The following is a 17,998-nucleotide window of genomic DNA, read 5'->3' on the forward strand; positions in this document are numbered from 1 at the left end:
GATGGGAGACCAAATTCCCTACCTGTTTACTGTTGTTTAAACAATGTTAGGAAGAGCCTGAAAATCATATCTTTCAGGTTAATCACCACTAACTTTATAAAGTTGTGGCAGTTTGTCTACTGATTTTCACCTTTTATAGCTTAACCTTATTAAAATTGGCATTTCTTTTAGTTAGGACATTCTTATGTTAAAGTGGTATTCCAGCTTACATTTACAGTGATATTAAAGTCTTGTTTTTTGTTTCTGTTTAAAAGTAACAAACATGTGATACTTACCTGCTCTGTGCAGTGATTTTGCACAGAGCAGCCCTGTTCCTCCTCTTCTCGGGTCCCTCGCCGGTGCTCCTGGCCCCTCCCTCCTGCCCCCACAGCAAGCAGCTTGCTATAGGGGCACCCAAGCAAAGCTGCTGCTGTATCCATTCAGACACAGAGAGCGGCTTGGTCCTGTCCCCCCTCTCTCCTCTTAGGCTCACTGACTTTGAATGACAGCAGCATATTAGGGGTCTGCTGCACACAGTTTTTTTTTTCTTCATGCATATGCATGAAGATAACCTTCTGTCTTTAGAACCATTTTAACTAGCCTTAAAGCTGCCCACTCTGGACACCTATGCTAACTAACCCGTATAAGAAAGATGTATATACTTACTTATTTTCGGCCGCCCTGATCTGGTCACGTGATCTCCTGTGTCAGCCAACGGTGGCCGCAGGGGAGAGGAGAAAGAGCTCTGGACTCCGGAGCGGCCTGAAAATGGGAAAGTACAGTATATACACCTTTCTTCCACAAGTTAGGCTGGCCATACATTATGCAGCTTTCTTATTCAATTTCCCTTAGATTTACCCTTCAAATATGTAGTGTAACGGTCTGCCTAATTGCATACAAATTGAAAGTGTTTAGGTTTGAACTCATATTATATGGTTTTGGTAAATCTAAAGAAAAATTGTAAAAGAGGATTGAATAATGCATGGCCAGCCTTAGTGTTAGGAGGGGGAGGAGACAGTTTAAAGATAGCCAGTCAGCTGTAAGCTGAAATTCCGCTTTAATATAGGTTTTGTTATAGAAACAGAGACAAGTTTCATTTATTCAGTGCTTTTTTACTGTGACCATTTTACTGGCTGACAGTGTGATCACTTAGCCAAGATGACCAATCATTCTGGGGGTACATCTGTTTAATGCTACAATGATCAATGGAATAAAAAAAATTGTTTTTTCAAGACATAGATTTATGGTAGACAGTCATGAAGTGGTTAAAGACCTCTGAATATTAAATACTAAGCAGCTCTGTGGATAGGAAAGTATATGACAACTGTTAAAGTTCAGCAGGACTCTACGATACCTGCAACACTGACATTGTACATTGAGCAAACTGGCAGCTGTGTACATTCACAGCAAAGCACAGAGCAGTCTTCAGAAAAAAAAAAATCTTCTCAAATTGGATTTTGAAAGCAACTGATGTTCACTTTCTCTGTATTTCTATAATTAAATATAGGAGATTTTATTTTACTTACTCAAGAGTCTTTGTTACAATCAACACATTATAACGTTGCAATTCTTGTCCATGTTTTCAAGCAAGCAGAACCGATCCACTAATGAAAGAAGCACGGGCGACAAAACTCTCATTCCATAAAAGACAGAACTGACTGGCCATTTTAGCATTAGCCTGGATTCCCCACAAAGACTAGTAATCAAACTTGGACGGATTGTTTAAAAATGTAAAAAACAAACCATGAACATTTATCTGAACAATCTGATATTCTAGAAAGCCAGGAGAATTCTTGTTTTATAAAAAGTAGTCATAATTACAGTCAAAGTTTTTGGGGTATTTTTTTAAATATTTCCCTAATACATACAGCCTACAACTACCGGGATCAGATTCTAACTGGCCTGTCTTAACAATGTTGTGATACTTACAGCCATACCAAGCATAACATTATTATTTCAAAATACAACTGTAGCTGTTTGGGATCCCACCAGCACAATCTCCATCTGAGTCAATTTATACCCTAAAGAAGCTCTGACACAAATTATGATGAAAGGTGAAAAACACATCACTTCTTTCCTTCCATTACAACACTTGGACTGATCTTAGCAGGCAGACCGTTTACTTAGTATTCCCACATCCTTCAGTCACAGAAAACTAGTGGACTGGCCTGTCTCAGTGCCTCCAGGCTGGAAGTAGGTAAGAACTTGCAATACAGGCTGTTATAGTTTTTACAAGTGTACACAGCTGCCTTTCAGAGAACTGCATTTTCTAAAAGACTGGAGTTTCCCTTTAAAGTAAACCATTTAGATGTCTTAAACATTTAACATTAAAAGTTCTACTTAAAGCGGAGTTCCACACAAAAATGGAACTTTCGCTTTTTGGAACCCTCCCCCCCTCCGGTGTCACATTTGGCACCTTTCAGGGGGGAGGGGGGTGCAGATACCTGTCTAAGACAGGTATTTGCACCCACTTCCGGCATAGACTCCCATGGGAGTCTACGCCACTTCCCGTCCCCACCGCGCTGTCTGCTGGGAACACACAGCTCCCAGGAGAGAGCGGGGACCACTTGGGACGCGCAGCACGACTCGCGCATGCGCAGTAGGGAACTGGGAAGTGAAGCCGCAATGCTTCACTTCCTGATTCCCTCACCTAGGATGGTGGCGGCAGCTGCCGAGAACTGAGCGGGTTCTCGGCGTCCCCTGCCGACATCGCTGGACCCTGGAACAGGTAAGTGGCCATGTATTAAAAGTCAGCACCTGCAGTATTTGTAGCTGCTGGCTTTTAATATTTTTTTTTTTTGGCGGTGTGGGTGGACCCCCGCTTTAAGTTTATATACCACAAGGCATATGCTGTTTCCTCCAGTAGCTTGAAACCCCTCGACTATAGGCCTGTCTGATTTAGTTTCAGTTTGATACTAGAAGCTTCCTTACATCTGGGTGAAACTGTGTCCAGCTGTACTCCACTTGCCTAATTAATGCATTTCAGGTGCCATCAAGAACATTCCTATGGGATAGGGCAGAGCACAGAAATTAAAAAATCAATAGCCTTTACAAAGGCGAAACAAAATCAACAGGTGCACAGGTTTACTGGCTATAAAGGTAATTGCAGACACCCATATAAATGTTTCACAGAATATTCACATATTTTCTAACTGAATGCAACTGGAAAAATTTGTGGATCCTGGGTGAAAGTTGTGTGAAAGCATTTATAAAATAGACCCCCTTTGTGTCAGGACTGTTTCAAACATCTCACAGATGCACTTCAAGTCATACTGATGTGGGTGATTTAAAAATAGTAGAACATCTACTGTACCATGTTATAGAAACTTTTTTTAACTCAATCCAGACAGAGTGAGATAAAACATTCTTGTTATCTTTTATTGTACATCTGCTATATTAATAATTACAGTATTATATGCCTATTGTAGGAATACATGCAGACACACTGCACACCAACATACACTACAAAAAGGTTTCTTTATATGTAGAATATGAACTGTGTTTTGGTCCTGTCCACACTGGAAATGAATGATGGATCTCCAGAAATTGTTTCTGCTGAACAGGAGGCATATGAAGTGCACAATGACCCTTATCCCAAACGGCATTTTTTGACTGAATATTATGACAAGAGGATCCTAAATTCAAAGTACATTAGTTTTCAAAGTTTGTAACTAGACAAAAAGTTAATTGGATTACCAATCTCTAGAAAGTTTGGTATTCTGGTCTCTTTTAGGTGGGGCAGGAGGTGGTCCCCTTCGTAACGTTGCATAGCCTGATAAATGGCTGCCACCATAGCAGTTTGGTTTTTTATGATCTCCTAATAGTTCTGGTGGTGGTGGAGGCAGTACCATATCATCCATTGTGGTAGTGGGTTCTGGTCTGGATAAACGAGCTGAGGACAATGAACTGTGTCGTGTAATAGACTTTCGCTGCAGAGTCTTATTAAGGTCAGCAAGAAACTCTGGCTGTACACTTAGGCTAGGCTTCGGTGAAGTTGGTACTTGAGGACTGATGGGAGAAGGTTCTGGCACTTCAGCTTGCATTAGCCTCATGCTATCATTTCGTTTCGGTCTTGTGGGTGGTGGGGCTTTCTTGACAGATGATTTTGACCATGTCTGAGGTTGTGGGTTCACTACAGCAACTTTTGGAGAGGTGCTGCCAGAAAATAGAGCAGGAGGGCCATCTGGAGGTGGAGGCGGAGGTGGAAGAAGCTCAAGATCTGCTGGTGGAGGTGGGAAATCAGATTCTGAATCTGATGGCGGAGATGGAAATTCCATGGTGGTTTCTTTTGCTGAAGGCAACATCTGAGCAGAAAGGTTTCCTTGCTGAAAGGCCATTGGCAAGTTTACTCCAGAGAGATTAAGTTTAACAGGCTTTGGTGGAGCTGCAGGTGGGTGTGTTGATTCCTTAGATGGAGATCCAGGGGATTCCTCAAATTTACTAACAAGGCTGTCCACAGAGGACTTCTTTGATTCAAAGTATTCAGCAGAACTGTTAGACTTAATGCTAGAGTTTCGCTGTGGAGTAGGAGGTGGCTTTTTGCCTCCAGGACTTGAAGTCTTGCTTGATTTTTTAGCAGGAGAGCCTGTTTTGTCTGGTGTTGGAGAAGATGGCGGCACAGGTGATGTTGAAGGAGGTGGAGGTGGTGGTGGGGGTGGAGGCGGAGGGGGAGGCAACAAATCTAGGCTACTCTCAGGGGGAGGAGGAGGAAATTCAGGTGATGGAACAGAAAATGGCTGCCATTTTGGTTTTGCTTTAACAGCTGGGGGAGACTGGGGAGCAGTAATTGGAGTTGCTGGCTTAGGGGGCTGGGAATCTGAATGAGACATTTGTGGGAACTGACTGGCAATTTGCTTAACTGAGGGCATGGTGGACTGTGGGGAAGAAGGAGGCTTGGTAGAAAAGCTTTGTTGTTTAGGTAATGTTGGAGGTGGTGTTGGGCCAGATGGAACTGATGGGGCTGAAACAGGCTGTTGGGTCTGGGAAGGTGTGAAGTGTAACTGCTTTTTTGGAACTGTAGGTGGTCCTGTAAAAACAGTGGTTGTTGGACTAGCAGCAGGTGCTGCAGTTTTAGCAATAGGGACAAACTGCTTGTTTGGAGCTTGGAATGGTGGTGGAGGAGGTGGGGGTGGTGGTGGAGGTGGAGGTGGGGGTGGCGATGGGGGTGGTGGAGGAGGCTGTGCAGACTGGACTGTGTTATTTTGTTGGACCTGATGAATTTTTAGAGGAGGTGGAGGTGGTGTAAACTGGGGCATAGTTGGTGCACATGGGTTTGGTTTCAACATTGCCATAGCAGATCCAGGAGGGGGTGGTGGAGGAGGAGGGGGTGGTGGTGGTGGCGGAGGGATTGCTCCATTTGGAGTTACTAACACCTGTGGTTTTGCAGCAACTGTGCTGTGTTGAGTTGTTTGAATTGCTGAAGGTGCTTTGAAGGTTGGCCCTGGGTACTGAGCAGCATTTTGCAACCTTGTAATAGTACTATACTTTGCAAACAATATAGGAGCAGACTTGGACTGAGTGGGAAGTGGAGGAGGAGGGGGTGGAGGCGGTGGTGGAGGCGGTGGGGGTGGAGGCGGAGGTGGTGCCATTGGTGATGGCTGAGATGCAGCTTGAGGAGAAATGGCTTTAATGTGTATGTGTGATTGTGGAGTCAGTGATGTTAGGGGCCGATTTAAAGTCTCAATCCGAGCCTAGAATTATAGAAAAAAAAAATGAATATAACCATATACATGAATATATTAATTCTATAAACAATACAAGTGAAAATTACAACATAAAAATTGGTATTTGAATAAGGACAGGAAGCAGACACAAACAACATAGAACACTGAGGTGAACTTTGAAATACACATTTACACACAAGGTCCGCTTTAAAAAAAAAAAAAAAAAAAAACTGCAGATAATTGCTTTAACCACATGCTGACCAGTGCACGACGATATACATCGGCACAATGGCATGGCTGGGCAAATGGGTGTACAGGTACTTCCCCTTTAAGAAGAGGCATTGTGGGAGCACGCACGCCGCATGCTCCATGACCGCGGATCCCGCGGACTTGATGTTCCCCGGGTGCCCGCGATCGTGTCACAGAACGCAAGAACGGGGAGATGCCTTTGTAAACAAGGCATTTCCCCGTTCTGCCTAGTGACATGACAGGAAACACTGCTCCCTGTCATCGGGAGCAGTGATCGCTGTCATGCGAGTAGTAGCCCATCCCCCTCACTCCCTAGGACACACTTAATCCCTTGATCGCCCCCTAGTGTTTAACCCCTTCCCTGTCAGTGTCATTTAAACAGTAATCAGTGCATTTTTACAGGACTGATCGCTGTATAAATGATAATGGTCCCAAAATAGTGTCAAAAGTGTCCGATGTGTCCGCCATAAGGTCGCAGTCACGATAAAAATCGCAGATAGCCAACATTACTAATAAAAAAAATTAATAATAAAAATGGCATAAAACTATCCCCTATTTTGTAGACAATATAACTTTTGAGCAAACCAATCAATACCAATCAATATACGCTTATTGCGATTTTTTTTTACCAAAAATATGTAGAATAATACATATCGGCCTAAACTGAGGAAAACATTTTTTTTTTTTTATATATTTTTGGGGGATATTTATTATAGCAAAAAGTAAAAAATATTGCTTTTTTTCAAAATTGTTGCTCTTTTTTTGTTTATAGCACAAAAAACAAAAACCCGCAGAGGTGATCAAATACCAAAAGAAAGCTCTATTTGTGGGGGAAAAAGGATGTCAATTTTGTTTGGGTGCAATGTCGCACGACTACGCAATTGTCAGTTAAAGCAACCCAGTACCGAATCGCAAAAAGTGCTCTGGTCAGGAAGAGGGTAAATCCTTCTGGGGCTGAAGTGGTTAAATAGACACAGCAATTAACAGTTCCCATTTTCAGTCATGGATCACAATGTCCAGGGTAAGAGAGATTACAAAAAGGAAACATGAATAACTTGCAAAATATATGATGTAACATGAGGGTATGACAAAACAGACAGTTTTTCAGAAAAGACAGCAATATGGGGGCAAAAGTGATAATGCAGTAGAGCCAAAGGAGAGGGGGCAAGTTAGGCAGGACATAGCTTATTTCCCTAAACTGGAACAGAAGCTCCCAGAAAAAAGATGCAGTATTTTGTCAATCCATTACAAAGAAGAGATTGCCCCTTGTGTCCCAGTATGACCCAACTTCCCCTCTGCACCTATAATGTGCAGCTTCAGGAAAACCTTTTTTATTAAATAGATGTCACTTCTATTTACAAAGTCCTATGTAAATTAATTTGATACATTTGATATTTTATTAATTCCCTGGATGCTGGAACTGTCCTTTTTCTCGCCTAGTGGTGTTTCAATATGGGTGTAAAATAATAATAATCACTGAAGGAATCTATATGTATTCTATACTAACAGAGCGTCTTCAAATTTTGTAGTATTAACGTGCTTTTAAAGCGGAGTTCCACTCAAAAATGGAACTTCCACTTAGCGCCCCCTCCGGTGCCACATTTGGCACCTTTCAGGGGGAGGGGGGAACGGGTACCCGTTTTTGACAGGTACTGTTCCCCACTTCCGGGAGATGGGGCCATGGCCGATCTCTTGAAAGTTCCGCCCCTCCTCCTTCTTATGCCGCCGAACAATTAGAAAGTGCAGTGTGCTTCACGCATGTGCAGTAGGGAACTGACTGTAAAGCTGAAAGGCTTCACTGCTGGCTTCCCTTATCAGGAACCCGACAGCCGATTCGAAGATCGGCTGGGTTGCTGACATTGTGGGCTCCCTGGACAGGTAAAGTGTCCATATATTTAAAGTCAGCAGCTGCAGTATTTGTAGTTGCTGACTTAATTTTTTGTGGGGGGGGGGCTGGACCTCCTCTTTAAGGGTGTAGGGTGGCTATTCCAGCGCAGTCCCACTGCAAGACAAGGCAAAATACCTTGTCTCCTACCTAGCCGGTTCACACCACCACGTTGTGGTGGTGAGCAGTGAAAAAAAGTACTGTAGGCCGTACGTTTTTTAGTGCAGCACAATGTGAGGCAATCTACCAATAGAACCTAATAAAATGTCATTTTAATAAAGTTCATTTGAAAAAAATGATTGGTGCTACTGTGATTCTGCCATGTCCCACCAGCCTCTGCATTGTAAAAAGGGGGCATTCAAAAGACATCAAGACTGCCTGCTGTCGTTCTACCACCTCTGAAAAGCATTCAATTTGCAGTTTGTTTTCAGAGGGGCATAGAGAACAGTTTATATGTATGTATCACAGTACAGTACAGGACAGTAGGGAAAGGAAGAATAGGTTGGGATTTCATAAGGCTTTAGGACCACATTAACATATCTTTAAGTTACCATTTAAGTATACCTCCACTGTATACAATTTTCATACACAAGGCCCAATGTTTTTGTATATGGAGAAAGTTAACCAATTAGAAGCCATAGGGTGTTTATGTTAAGATACGTTCATGTTCTTAAGAAAGGATTAAGGGTTCTGTAGAAAGTTAGTCTGGAGGATTCCAGTTAACAACATCCAGGTTAAAAAGGTGCTTTTCATATAACCCCTGACCTTAATACTGCCCCGTACAAATCGCTGTGGGCTTGATGGCCTTAGCAGAGGTGGGCTTCGCATTTGGTACCTGGGACAACGAGGCAACAGGAGAAACACGAGCAGTGAAATAAAATGCGTGGCGACAGAAAAGCAAAATGATGCAAAAGTGTATATTCTGACCCCATTCATTAAGATTTCCCATGCAATAAAAGTAATTTAGCAAATATATAAAAAGGGTCAAATTCTTTATTTTGTTACAAATGTCTCTTAGCTATGGACTCAAAACTTGCCCAATGGAATGGTCTTGTGACAACATCATGGAGATGGCTTTGTTCAGAAATGATGAATGCCACACACTGTTCTGTATAATGGGATGGGAAATCAGGTATGGGGTACAGGAAATCAGTGAAGAAACCAGCAGCCTGCTATTCATGCAGCCCAGCTGCGCATGCCTACATTCTTTACATAGGCAAATACTGTGCAGGTGCTGCTACCTTGCTGGACTCCTCCAGCTGGGTCCCTCTCTTCCAGGCTTCTGAGAAGATGGAGCTCACAATGCTCTGGGAACGGACGTGGCAGGAGGCCAGGGAGTCAGAAAGTCCGCTGTCTGATTGGTTGGAATGGTTAGATTGTGATTCTGTATAAAGAACACAAACACTGCAAGTATATCCCAAAGCATTTTAACCAAAACCTTAGTCATAGTCTCAACAATATGCCTCAGAACATCTACCAAGCTAGACAGGTCTGTTTAAAAGTGTGTGTAACCTAAAAATGTATTCTACTTTAAAAATGCAAGCATCGTTACTTATTTCTTAAAATGTATTCAAACCCCCACTGGCTTTTTTTTATATCCTACAGACATTAAAGTGTTACTAAACCGAGTAACATGAAAATAGTTGATCTGCCCCCCCCCCACAGTGCCTACAGCTTATAAATCTTCTTTTTACATTAAAATATTGCCTCTATATACCTTTTTAGCTGATATGTATACTGTGGTCAGTGATAAACTGCACAGTTTCTCCAGTGCTGAGAATTCAGGTAGGAGGAGACTTCCACTTCAGCCTGTATACATGCCCACATGTGTGATGTCAATATCATGTGACCTGGCTATCTCTGAGAACAAGTAATTATTCTCCCCAGCATAAAAGACGCAACTTAGCATGTGCAGGTCGGCTACTCTGCCTGTGTTAGCTGGCTTTCCCCAGATAGAAAATGATGGAAGGATCTGTGCATACAATATAAATCAGCCTTTTTACACAATGCAGAGGATTAACCCCTTAAGTTCCACAGTGAGTATAACAAGCATGCTATGCTGCATATACAGACAGATTTTTACTGTTGTGGGTTTAGTAACACTTTAACAGATCTCAGTACCACAGTTCCTTTGGCTTGACACAGCCATTAAATGGAATGCATTAGTATTGTCATTTTATTAGATATACTGTATATTCTGCCATTAAGCCCACAAATAAAATATCCAATTGTATTTTATATAATCAGGTAACCATAAAAAGTTATGTTAAACATAAACAATTTAGATTAACTACCTGCAAACCCAGAAGGTGACAAGTGCCAAGCAAGATCAACAGTTTTCATCTTGCTGCAAAAGAGAAATACTGAGGAGATCAAGCTACACGTGCTGTTGACTGACTCACACCTTCCCCCTCAGTTCTATTGGTGATTTAGTACGTTTTTAACAGGCTGCCAAAAAAAATATAGACTCCACTGAGTTTTATTGTTAGAGAGCTCAAACATCTATGCAAATTAATAGTCATAATCCAGCTTGCATTAAAGAGGATCTGTCATGTTGTTCTGGGTGGGCAAAGTGACAAGTTCTTTTGAAAGCTCAGCACCCCCTGCCTCACACACTAATACTCATCTTCCTTCGTGGTCCCCCGCTCCTCTGATTCGTTGTTGATGCTGTAGGTCTAAACCCTATATGAGTTCTATGTCACTCAGTATCAGACTTTTTATAGGGTTAACCAAGTGCTCCCCTCCGCTACCTGATCGTGCTACAAGTCTGGCAACCGATACTGCCATAAATCCAGTGAGCTTCTGCACTAATACAGTCTCTGCTGCACTGAAATTCCAATGCAGCATTGTTCTTCCCTTTTAGGCTACAGATCAGGGTCGCCGATAAGGCAGTACAGCCATCCCTCCTGTACCCAGCCCCCATCAGGTCAAAAGAGGGGGGGCCCAGGCACCTGCCAAGCAGGAGAGCAGGCTGTACTGCCTTGTGACTCATGTAGATCCCCCCTGCAGCGCTGCGGGGAATCAGTTCTACATGCTTGTAAACTGTCTCAACTTTGGAGCAGCAGGGACAGCTGCAGAGTCTCTCCTTCTGCACAGTCCTAAAACTCCCCCGTCTCTCCCCCCCAGGTCGGCAGTGTTCTCTCTTGCCAGCAAGATGAAAGAGTGAGGAAGGAAGACGTTCTCTGCCTGAACCACCTCCTCCGAGTTCTGACCCCTACTCCGCCTCCCTCCACACTGTGCTCTGTGATCTCCAGTGCTGGCTGCAGGGCTTCAATTGAGTAGTGGTTCTGCTGCACTGTTGCAACGTGGTCTCACAATGGAAAATTACGATTCAGCAATAAATAAATAAAAAAAAGGAGGTGGCAGTAGTGAGGGTATAATTCCAGCTGTAGCATGTTAGTGAAAATATCATTTGATTTTTTTTTGGGGGGGGGGGGGCTGTCAAGTAGGCTGTAAGGGGCCCCGTGATTTCTAACAGCAGCCCTGCTACAGATTACCTCTTCCTCTCAATAATATAAAGAGCAGTTTGTCAGCTCACTACATTAAGATCGACAGGCATTTTATTTTTGTTCAGCTTTTTTAAATTGATAAAACATGGGGGGATGAGCAAGTAATGCAGAGATGTACAGTATTTACATTTATTTTTGCCCAGTCATGCAGTTTAAGATTGATGACAAAGAAAGCAGTAAGGGCAGTAAAAATCCTTTATATGGTTTTGTAATGGATGCTGCAAAAAGCAGAACCATAAAGGAGATGCAGCCCCTTTTCTCAAAGAGAAACCAGCATATTAGCATATTATTCTTTCCATCCACCCCAAACTGATTATTATTTCTGGGTAATTTTTGCTTTTAAAAATAAGGATAGTAATGAATGAAAATATCACAAATGTTCAGTTACCATGAAGCTGAAAATTATTTCTTCAAATCAGTCTTTATAATTCTGGAAGGTACTAATTATTACATGGAAGAAATAAAAGGGAAGTATTTAGCATACCCAGTAAGTTAAAGTTGACCCTTCTGGGCTCATTTTCCATTTTACCTAAGTATATTATGTGGTTTAGAGCTCTAGTGCTGTGTTCCTTTCTAAAGGAAAAGATCCTGGCTTAATTCAAAACTGTCAGACTTACCTGGTAAACTGGAAGAGCTGGATCCGGATTTCATGCTGGAACTAGACAGGGATGTCCAATCATAGGCGGCTTCTGTCCTCTTCAAAGCTTCCTGATAATTAGTGTAGAGCTGCTTCCCATACTAGAAGAGACGGGGCACCTTATTCATTATGTCATACACAGTTATTAAGCACCTAACCAGCACCAAGATCTAGACAACAATTTTGAAGGGGAATTTAACCCCATTTTGGCTTCGCAGTCCAGGCCCCCAAGGCCCAATGGCTAAGCAGATATATGAAGGAATCGTATCGGAGGAAATCATCTGGTGAAAGCGAGAAAACACTAGTGAAAAACTGAGGCTAGCTGGGAGTGTTTGTATGTATGTATGAATGTGTAGGGTGTGAATATAGGGAGATGTCCCTGCAGCCTTTTTTCTGCCAGTATCCAAACACCTGAAAGCAGCAGCATATAACTTGGTCATAACGATTTAAATAATCCTGTGCCCTGTACTGTATGATTATGAAATATATAATCCAATAATTCTTAAGCACGGTATAAATAAAACGTTTATTATTATGTTTTCATACTCTCTCCTAACATGGTTAGAACATGTGCTACTCTGTGCTTAGTTTGTATACAGGCACCTAGTATGTGCCCAGGTCAGGTTTGAAAACATAGCGTAGAGCAAAGAGACACTTGTAAGGCTAACTAAATCCCACAAGAAGAAGAGCATTTGTACATGTACATGTGCCAGAAGTCAATAAACACCTACTGACTTGGAACTGAAACACTCTAGAAGACAGGCAGCAACTCCCTATGCAGTTTTTGTTGTATACCAGACTTCAGCTACTTTCTTTGATCTGTTGCCTCTAATGGTTTCTATAGGGTGTGTTTTTCTTTTTTGGAAGAAACAACTCATTACAGCATCACCGGATCAATATCAAAACCTTCTGGTATTGTTCATTGGATCACTGCATTCTCCTTTATGCAGTAACGTGTCCAGACCTGGACAGTTCACCATTATGACCAATACTGCCTCTTTTTGATGATACTTTTGTCTGTTTTTATCCTTAGATCTGGCAGTTGACAGGTCTTCTAATGAATGCGTAGTAAGGAATCTGATCACGCTTCCTTTCATTGATAGTAAAGCAGACCAAGACTGAGTAACCAGATGTAGACAATGTGTTGAACACCAAGGCCCCTGGCCTCATGCAAGATGAATGTGTTCCTATTGTATAGGCGGAAAAAGAATACGAGAGAGATTACCTTTGCTATGCGGATTCCATTAACCCACTGGTGTAAAGTTCGGACATCATCACAGCACAGATACTTGATATACTGGGACTTTTTCTGAATTTGAGGATGCTGTAAAACAATGAACTGGCACATCAATATTTCATTCTAGATGCTCAGTTGTACAGTAAAAAAACACCAATGGTTGATGTGTGTTAAAAATCTATTCAGCATTTGATTAGGAGATATACAGGTGCATCTCAAAAAATTAGAATATCATCAAAAAAGGTAATTTATTTCAGTAATTCAATTCAAAAAGTGAAAAAGTGAAACGCATCTATTTTATATAGATGCGTTACACACGGAGTGATATTTCAAGCATTTCTTTCTTTTATTTTTTGACGATTATTCAGTATCTCAGAAAATTAGATTATTACATAAGACCAATAAAAAAAAAAAAAAAAAGGATTTTTAATACAGAAATGGCTTACTGAAAAATATCTCCACATACAGTATAGTATGCACTATACCAATACTTGGTCGGGGCTCCTTTTGCATGAATTACTGCATCAATGTGGCGTGGCATGGAGGCGATCAGCCTGTGGTACTGCTGAGGTGTTATGGAAGCCCAGGTTGCTTTGATAGCGGCCTTCAGCTTGTCTGCATTCTTGGGTCTGGTGTATCTTTTTTCTTCCTCTTGACAATATCCCACAAATTCTCAATGGGGTTTAGGTCAGGCGAGTTTGCTGGCCAATCAAACTCAGTGATACCATGATCATTAAACCAGGTATTGGTACATTTGGCAGTGTGGGCAGGTGCTGAAAAATGAAATCAACATCTCCATAAAGCTGGTCAGCAGATCAGCAGAGGAAAGCATAAAGTGCTCTAGAATTTCCTGGTAGAGGGCTGCGCTGACTTTGGACTTGATAAAAGACAGTGGACCAACACCAGCACATGACATGGGCTCCCCATATTATCATGGACTATGGAAAATGTTGCATTTCATTTGGAAATCAAGGTCCCAGACTCTGGAGGAAGAGTGGAGAGGCACAGAATCCAAGTTACATGAGGTCCAGTGTGAAGTTTCCACAGTCAGTGATGATTTGGGGAGCCATGTCATCTGCTGGTTCAAGTATTGGTATAGTGCATACTATACTGTAGATGGACATACTTTTCAGTAAGCCAATATTTCTATATTAAAAATCTTTTTTTTATTGGTGTAATGTAATATTCTATTTTTCTTAGATACTAAATTTGAGTTTTCACTCAAGCCATAAGCCATAACCATCAAAATTAAGAAAAAGAAAGAAATGCTTGAAATATATCACTCAATTTTTAAATTGAATTACTGAAAAAATTAACTTTTTGATGATATTCTATTTTTTTTTTAGATGCACCTGTACATTTAAACAGCTCAGACTGAAGCCTTAAAAATACAGTATCAAGGTTTCAGAGAAAATGCATCTTTCAACCATCCTTGTTTTGTCAGTACAATCTGGATTCTTGGACTCAAAGGGGTGTAATATACCAGAAATAGGTGTGTATTTGCTGTAATCAGGCTGCAGATGAAACATCAGTGCAGGTTGAATCAAGGATAAGGACTATCCCAACTGTAAGTTTAAAGCATTTTGAGGTATAGTATAATGCTATAACTGAAATGCATTCTAATTAGAAAGATATATATGTATATGTATTATCATATTCTATAATGTGGTCGTGTGTAAATATTTTAATACTATACATTCAAAATAATATTTAAATTAAACTAATTGTTCTAAAACCCCTACAGACTTCTTTATACCAGGGAATCTATTAAAAGTTACACTAGCAACAGACCACTGGATGGCAGTGCAGGTACAGAAGTACGCACAAATAAAAAAATGAACTGTGACTGTATACACAGTCAGGTCCATAAATATTGGGACATCGACACAATTCTAATCTTTTTGGCTCTATACACCACCACAATGGATTTGAATTCAAACGAACAAGATTTGCTTTAACTGCAGACTTTTAGCTTTACTTTGAGGGTATTTACATCCAAATCAGGTGAACGGTGCAGGAATTACAACAGTTTGTATATGTGCCTCCCACTTTTTAAGGGACCAAAAGAAATGGGACAATTGGCTGCTCAGCTGTTCCATGGCCAGGTGTGTGTTAGTCCTTCATTATCCCATTTACAAGGAGCAGATAAAAGTTCCAGTGTTCATTTCAAGTGTACTATTTGCATTTGGAATCTGTTGCTGTCAACTCTCAATATGAGATCCAAAGAGCTGTCACTATCAGTGAAGCAAGCCATCATTAGGCTGAAAACACAAAACAAACCCATCAGAGAGATAGCAAAAACATTAAGTGTGGCCAAATCAACTGTTTCAAACATCCTTAAAAAATTAAATTTTTGTACTTACCGTAAAATCCCTTTCTCTGAAGTTCATTGACGGACACAGCACTTTAATCTTGACCTTAGGGTTATATTGCCACCTTTATTAGAGAACTAGGCAGAACACACACAAAAAAAGCAAGCACAGTACGGGGGTGGGGGGGGGGGGACCTACTGGCTATAACCCCTCACTCTGCTCCCAGCAGCTCAGTTCGTCAAAACTTCAGAGAAAGGGATTTTACGGTATGTACAAAAATCCCATTTTCTCTTTCGTTTATTGACGGACACAGCACTTTAATCTTGACCTTAGGGACGTCCCCAAGCAGTGCCAAAACGAGGCGTGGGACGCAGAGAAAATAAACTCCACCCACAACAAAAAAAACTCCCCATCATAGGAGCTACAACCTCAGACAGCCGCCTGCAAAACCTTGCGGCCGAAGCATGCATCCGAAGATGCGCCCACATCGACCTTGTAAAATTTGGTGAAAGTGTGTACTGACGGCCTTACACACCTGTGAAACGGATGCTTGATCCCGGAAAGCCCAGGAAGCACCAATTGCCCTGCTAGAATGCGCCATGATGGGAAAGGTAGGCGTTCGCCCCTTTATGGCATAAGCCTGAACAACAATTTGTCTGATCCACCGAGAAATGGTGGCAGACAACACCGCCAGGCCCTTCTTCGGACCAGCCACCGAGACAAACAGAGAGTCCGACCTCTGGAAAGGAGTTGTAACAGACAGATACACCTGCAGAGCCCGGACCACATCCAAAGGATGTAAAGCGACCTCCTTGGGATGCGATGGCCGAGGACATAAGGATGGAAGCACAATGTCCTCATTTAGATGAAAGGCTGAAACATCCTTTGGAAGAAAAGAGGGCTGCGGCTGCAGCACCGCCTTATCCTTGTGGAGGATCAAATAGGAAGACTTGTATGACAAGGCCGCCAACTCAGAAACCCGCCATGCCGATGTAATAGCCACTAGAAAGACTACTTTCTGAAAGAGCGTCAATAAAGGGATCTCCCTAATGTTTTCAAACGGCGGTTTCTGAAGCACCGAGAGCACCAGATTCAGATGCCACGGGGGCAGTGGTGGGCGTACCGGAGGAGACACCTGCAGAGCCCCGACCACATCCAAAGGATGTAAAGCGACCTCCTTGGGATGCGATGGCCGAGGACATAAGGACGGAAGCACAATGTCCTCATTTAGATGATAGGCCGAAACAACCTTTGGAAGAAAAGAGGCTGCGGACGCAGCACCGCCTTATCCTTGTGGAGGATCAAATAGGGAGACTTGCATGACAAGGCCGCCAACTCAGAAACCCGCCATGCCGATGTAATAGCCACTAGAAAGACTACTTTCTGAAAGAGCGTCAATAAAGGGATCTCCCTAATGTTTTCAAACGGCGGTTTCTGAAGCACCGAGAGCACCAGATTCAGATGCCACGGGGGCAGTGGTGGGCGTACCGGAGGAGACACCTGCAGAGCCCCGACCACATCCAAAGGATGTAAAGCGACCTCCTTGGGATGCGATGGCCGAGGACATAAGGACGGAAGCACAATGTCCTCATTTAGATGATAGGCCGAAACAACCTTTGGAAGAAAAGAGGCTGCGGACGCAGCACCGCCTTATCCTTGTGGAGGATCAAATAGGGAGACTTGCATGACAAGGCCGCCAACTCAGAAACCCGCCATGCCGATGTAATAGCCACTAGAAAGACTACTTTCTGAAAGAGCGTCAATAAAGGGATCTCCCTAATGCTTTCAAACGGGGGTTTCTGAAGCACCAGATTCAGATGCCACGAGGGCAGCGGTGGGCGTACTGGAAGAGCCACATGCCGAACCCCCTGAACAAATGTACGCACCAATGAGTGAGTCGCCAAGGGCCACTGAAAAAAGACAGCCAAAGCTGATATTTGCCCCTTAATGGTGCTTAATGCAAGCTTCTGATTCACTCCTCGCTGCAGAAACAGCAGGATCCTGGAAACCAAATATGAACACGGATGCCACTCCACCTCCTCACACAGGGAGATGTAGACCTTCCAAGGTACGATGATAAATCATCTGGGAAGAAGACTTTCGCGCCCTTAGCATAGTGGAAATTCCCGAAGCCGACAGCCCTCGCCTCGGCCCCTCAGCACCTGGCTTTCAAAAGTCATGCCGTTAAAGCCAGCGACGGTAAAGCAGGGTGGAGGATCAGACCTTGAGACAGAAGGTCCTCCTGCACAGGCAGCCGCCAAGGAACATCCGCCACCATTCGTACTATGTCGGCGTACCAAGGACGTCGAGGCCAGTCTGGGGCAATCAGAATCACCGGAATCCCCTCGGCCTCCACCCTGCGCAGCAGACGAGGGAGGAGCCCGAGAGGGGGAAAGGCATACATTAGCCGATATAAGAAAAAAAGCTGCACTGTATAATTTTGGTGATCAAAGGAAAAAGTGACTTAAAAAAGTAATTAATCTAAATAAATGGAGATATGAGAACTCCATACAACGCACTATAATAT

The 17,998-nt window shown here is 42.6% G+C and overlaps 1 protein-coding gene across 7 annotated transcripts in view; it reads right to left on the bottom strand.

Moving 5' to 3' along the window:
• Nucleotides 1-3,331: 3,331 nt before the first annotated feature.
• RAPH1 (Ras association (RalGDS/AF-6) and pleckstrin homology domains 1) overlaps nucleotides 3,332-17,998 on the bottom strand; it is a 345,430-nt gene continuing 330,763 nt past the window's right edge. For all 7 annotated transcript variants that reach the window (XM_073633353.1, XM_073633356.1, XM_073633355.1 and 4 more), the window contains 4 exons: nucleotides 13,148-13,246; nucleotides 11,903-12,023; nucleotides 9,018-9,160; nucleotides 3,332-5,669 (listed from right to left, as the gene is read on the bottom strand). In XM_073633353.1, coding sequence (XP_073489454.1) covers nucleotides 3,672-5,669; nucleotides 9,018-9,160; nucleotides 11,903-12,023; nucleotides 13,148-13,246 — 2,361 coding nt within the window. In that variant the 3' untranslated portion in view covers nucleotides 3,332-3,671. The remainder of the gene's footprint in view (nucleotides 5,670-9,017; nucleotides 9,161-11,902; nucleotides 12,024-13,147; nucleotides 13,247-17,998) is intronic.

The sequence above is a fragment of the Aquarana catesbeiana genome, linkage group LG06, assembly GCF_042186555.1.
Source record: "Aquarana catesbeiana isolate 2022-GZ linkage group LG06, ASM4218655v1, whole genome shotgun sequence".
Lineage (NCBI taxonomy): Eukaryota > Metazoa > Chordata > Amphibia > Anura > Ranidae > Aquarana > Aquarana catesbeiana.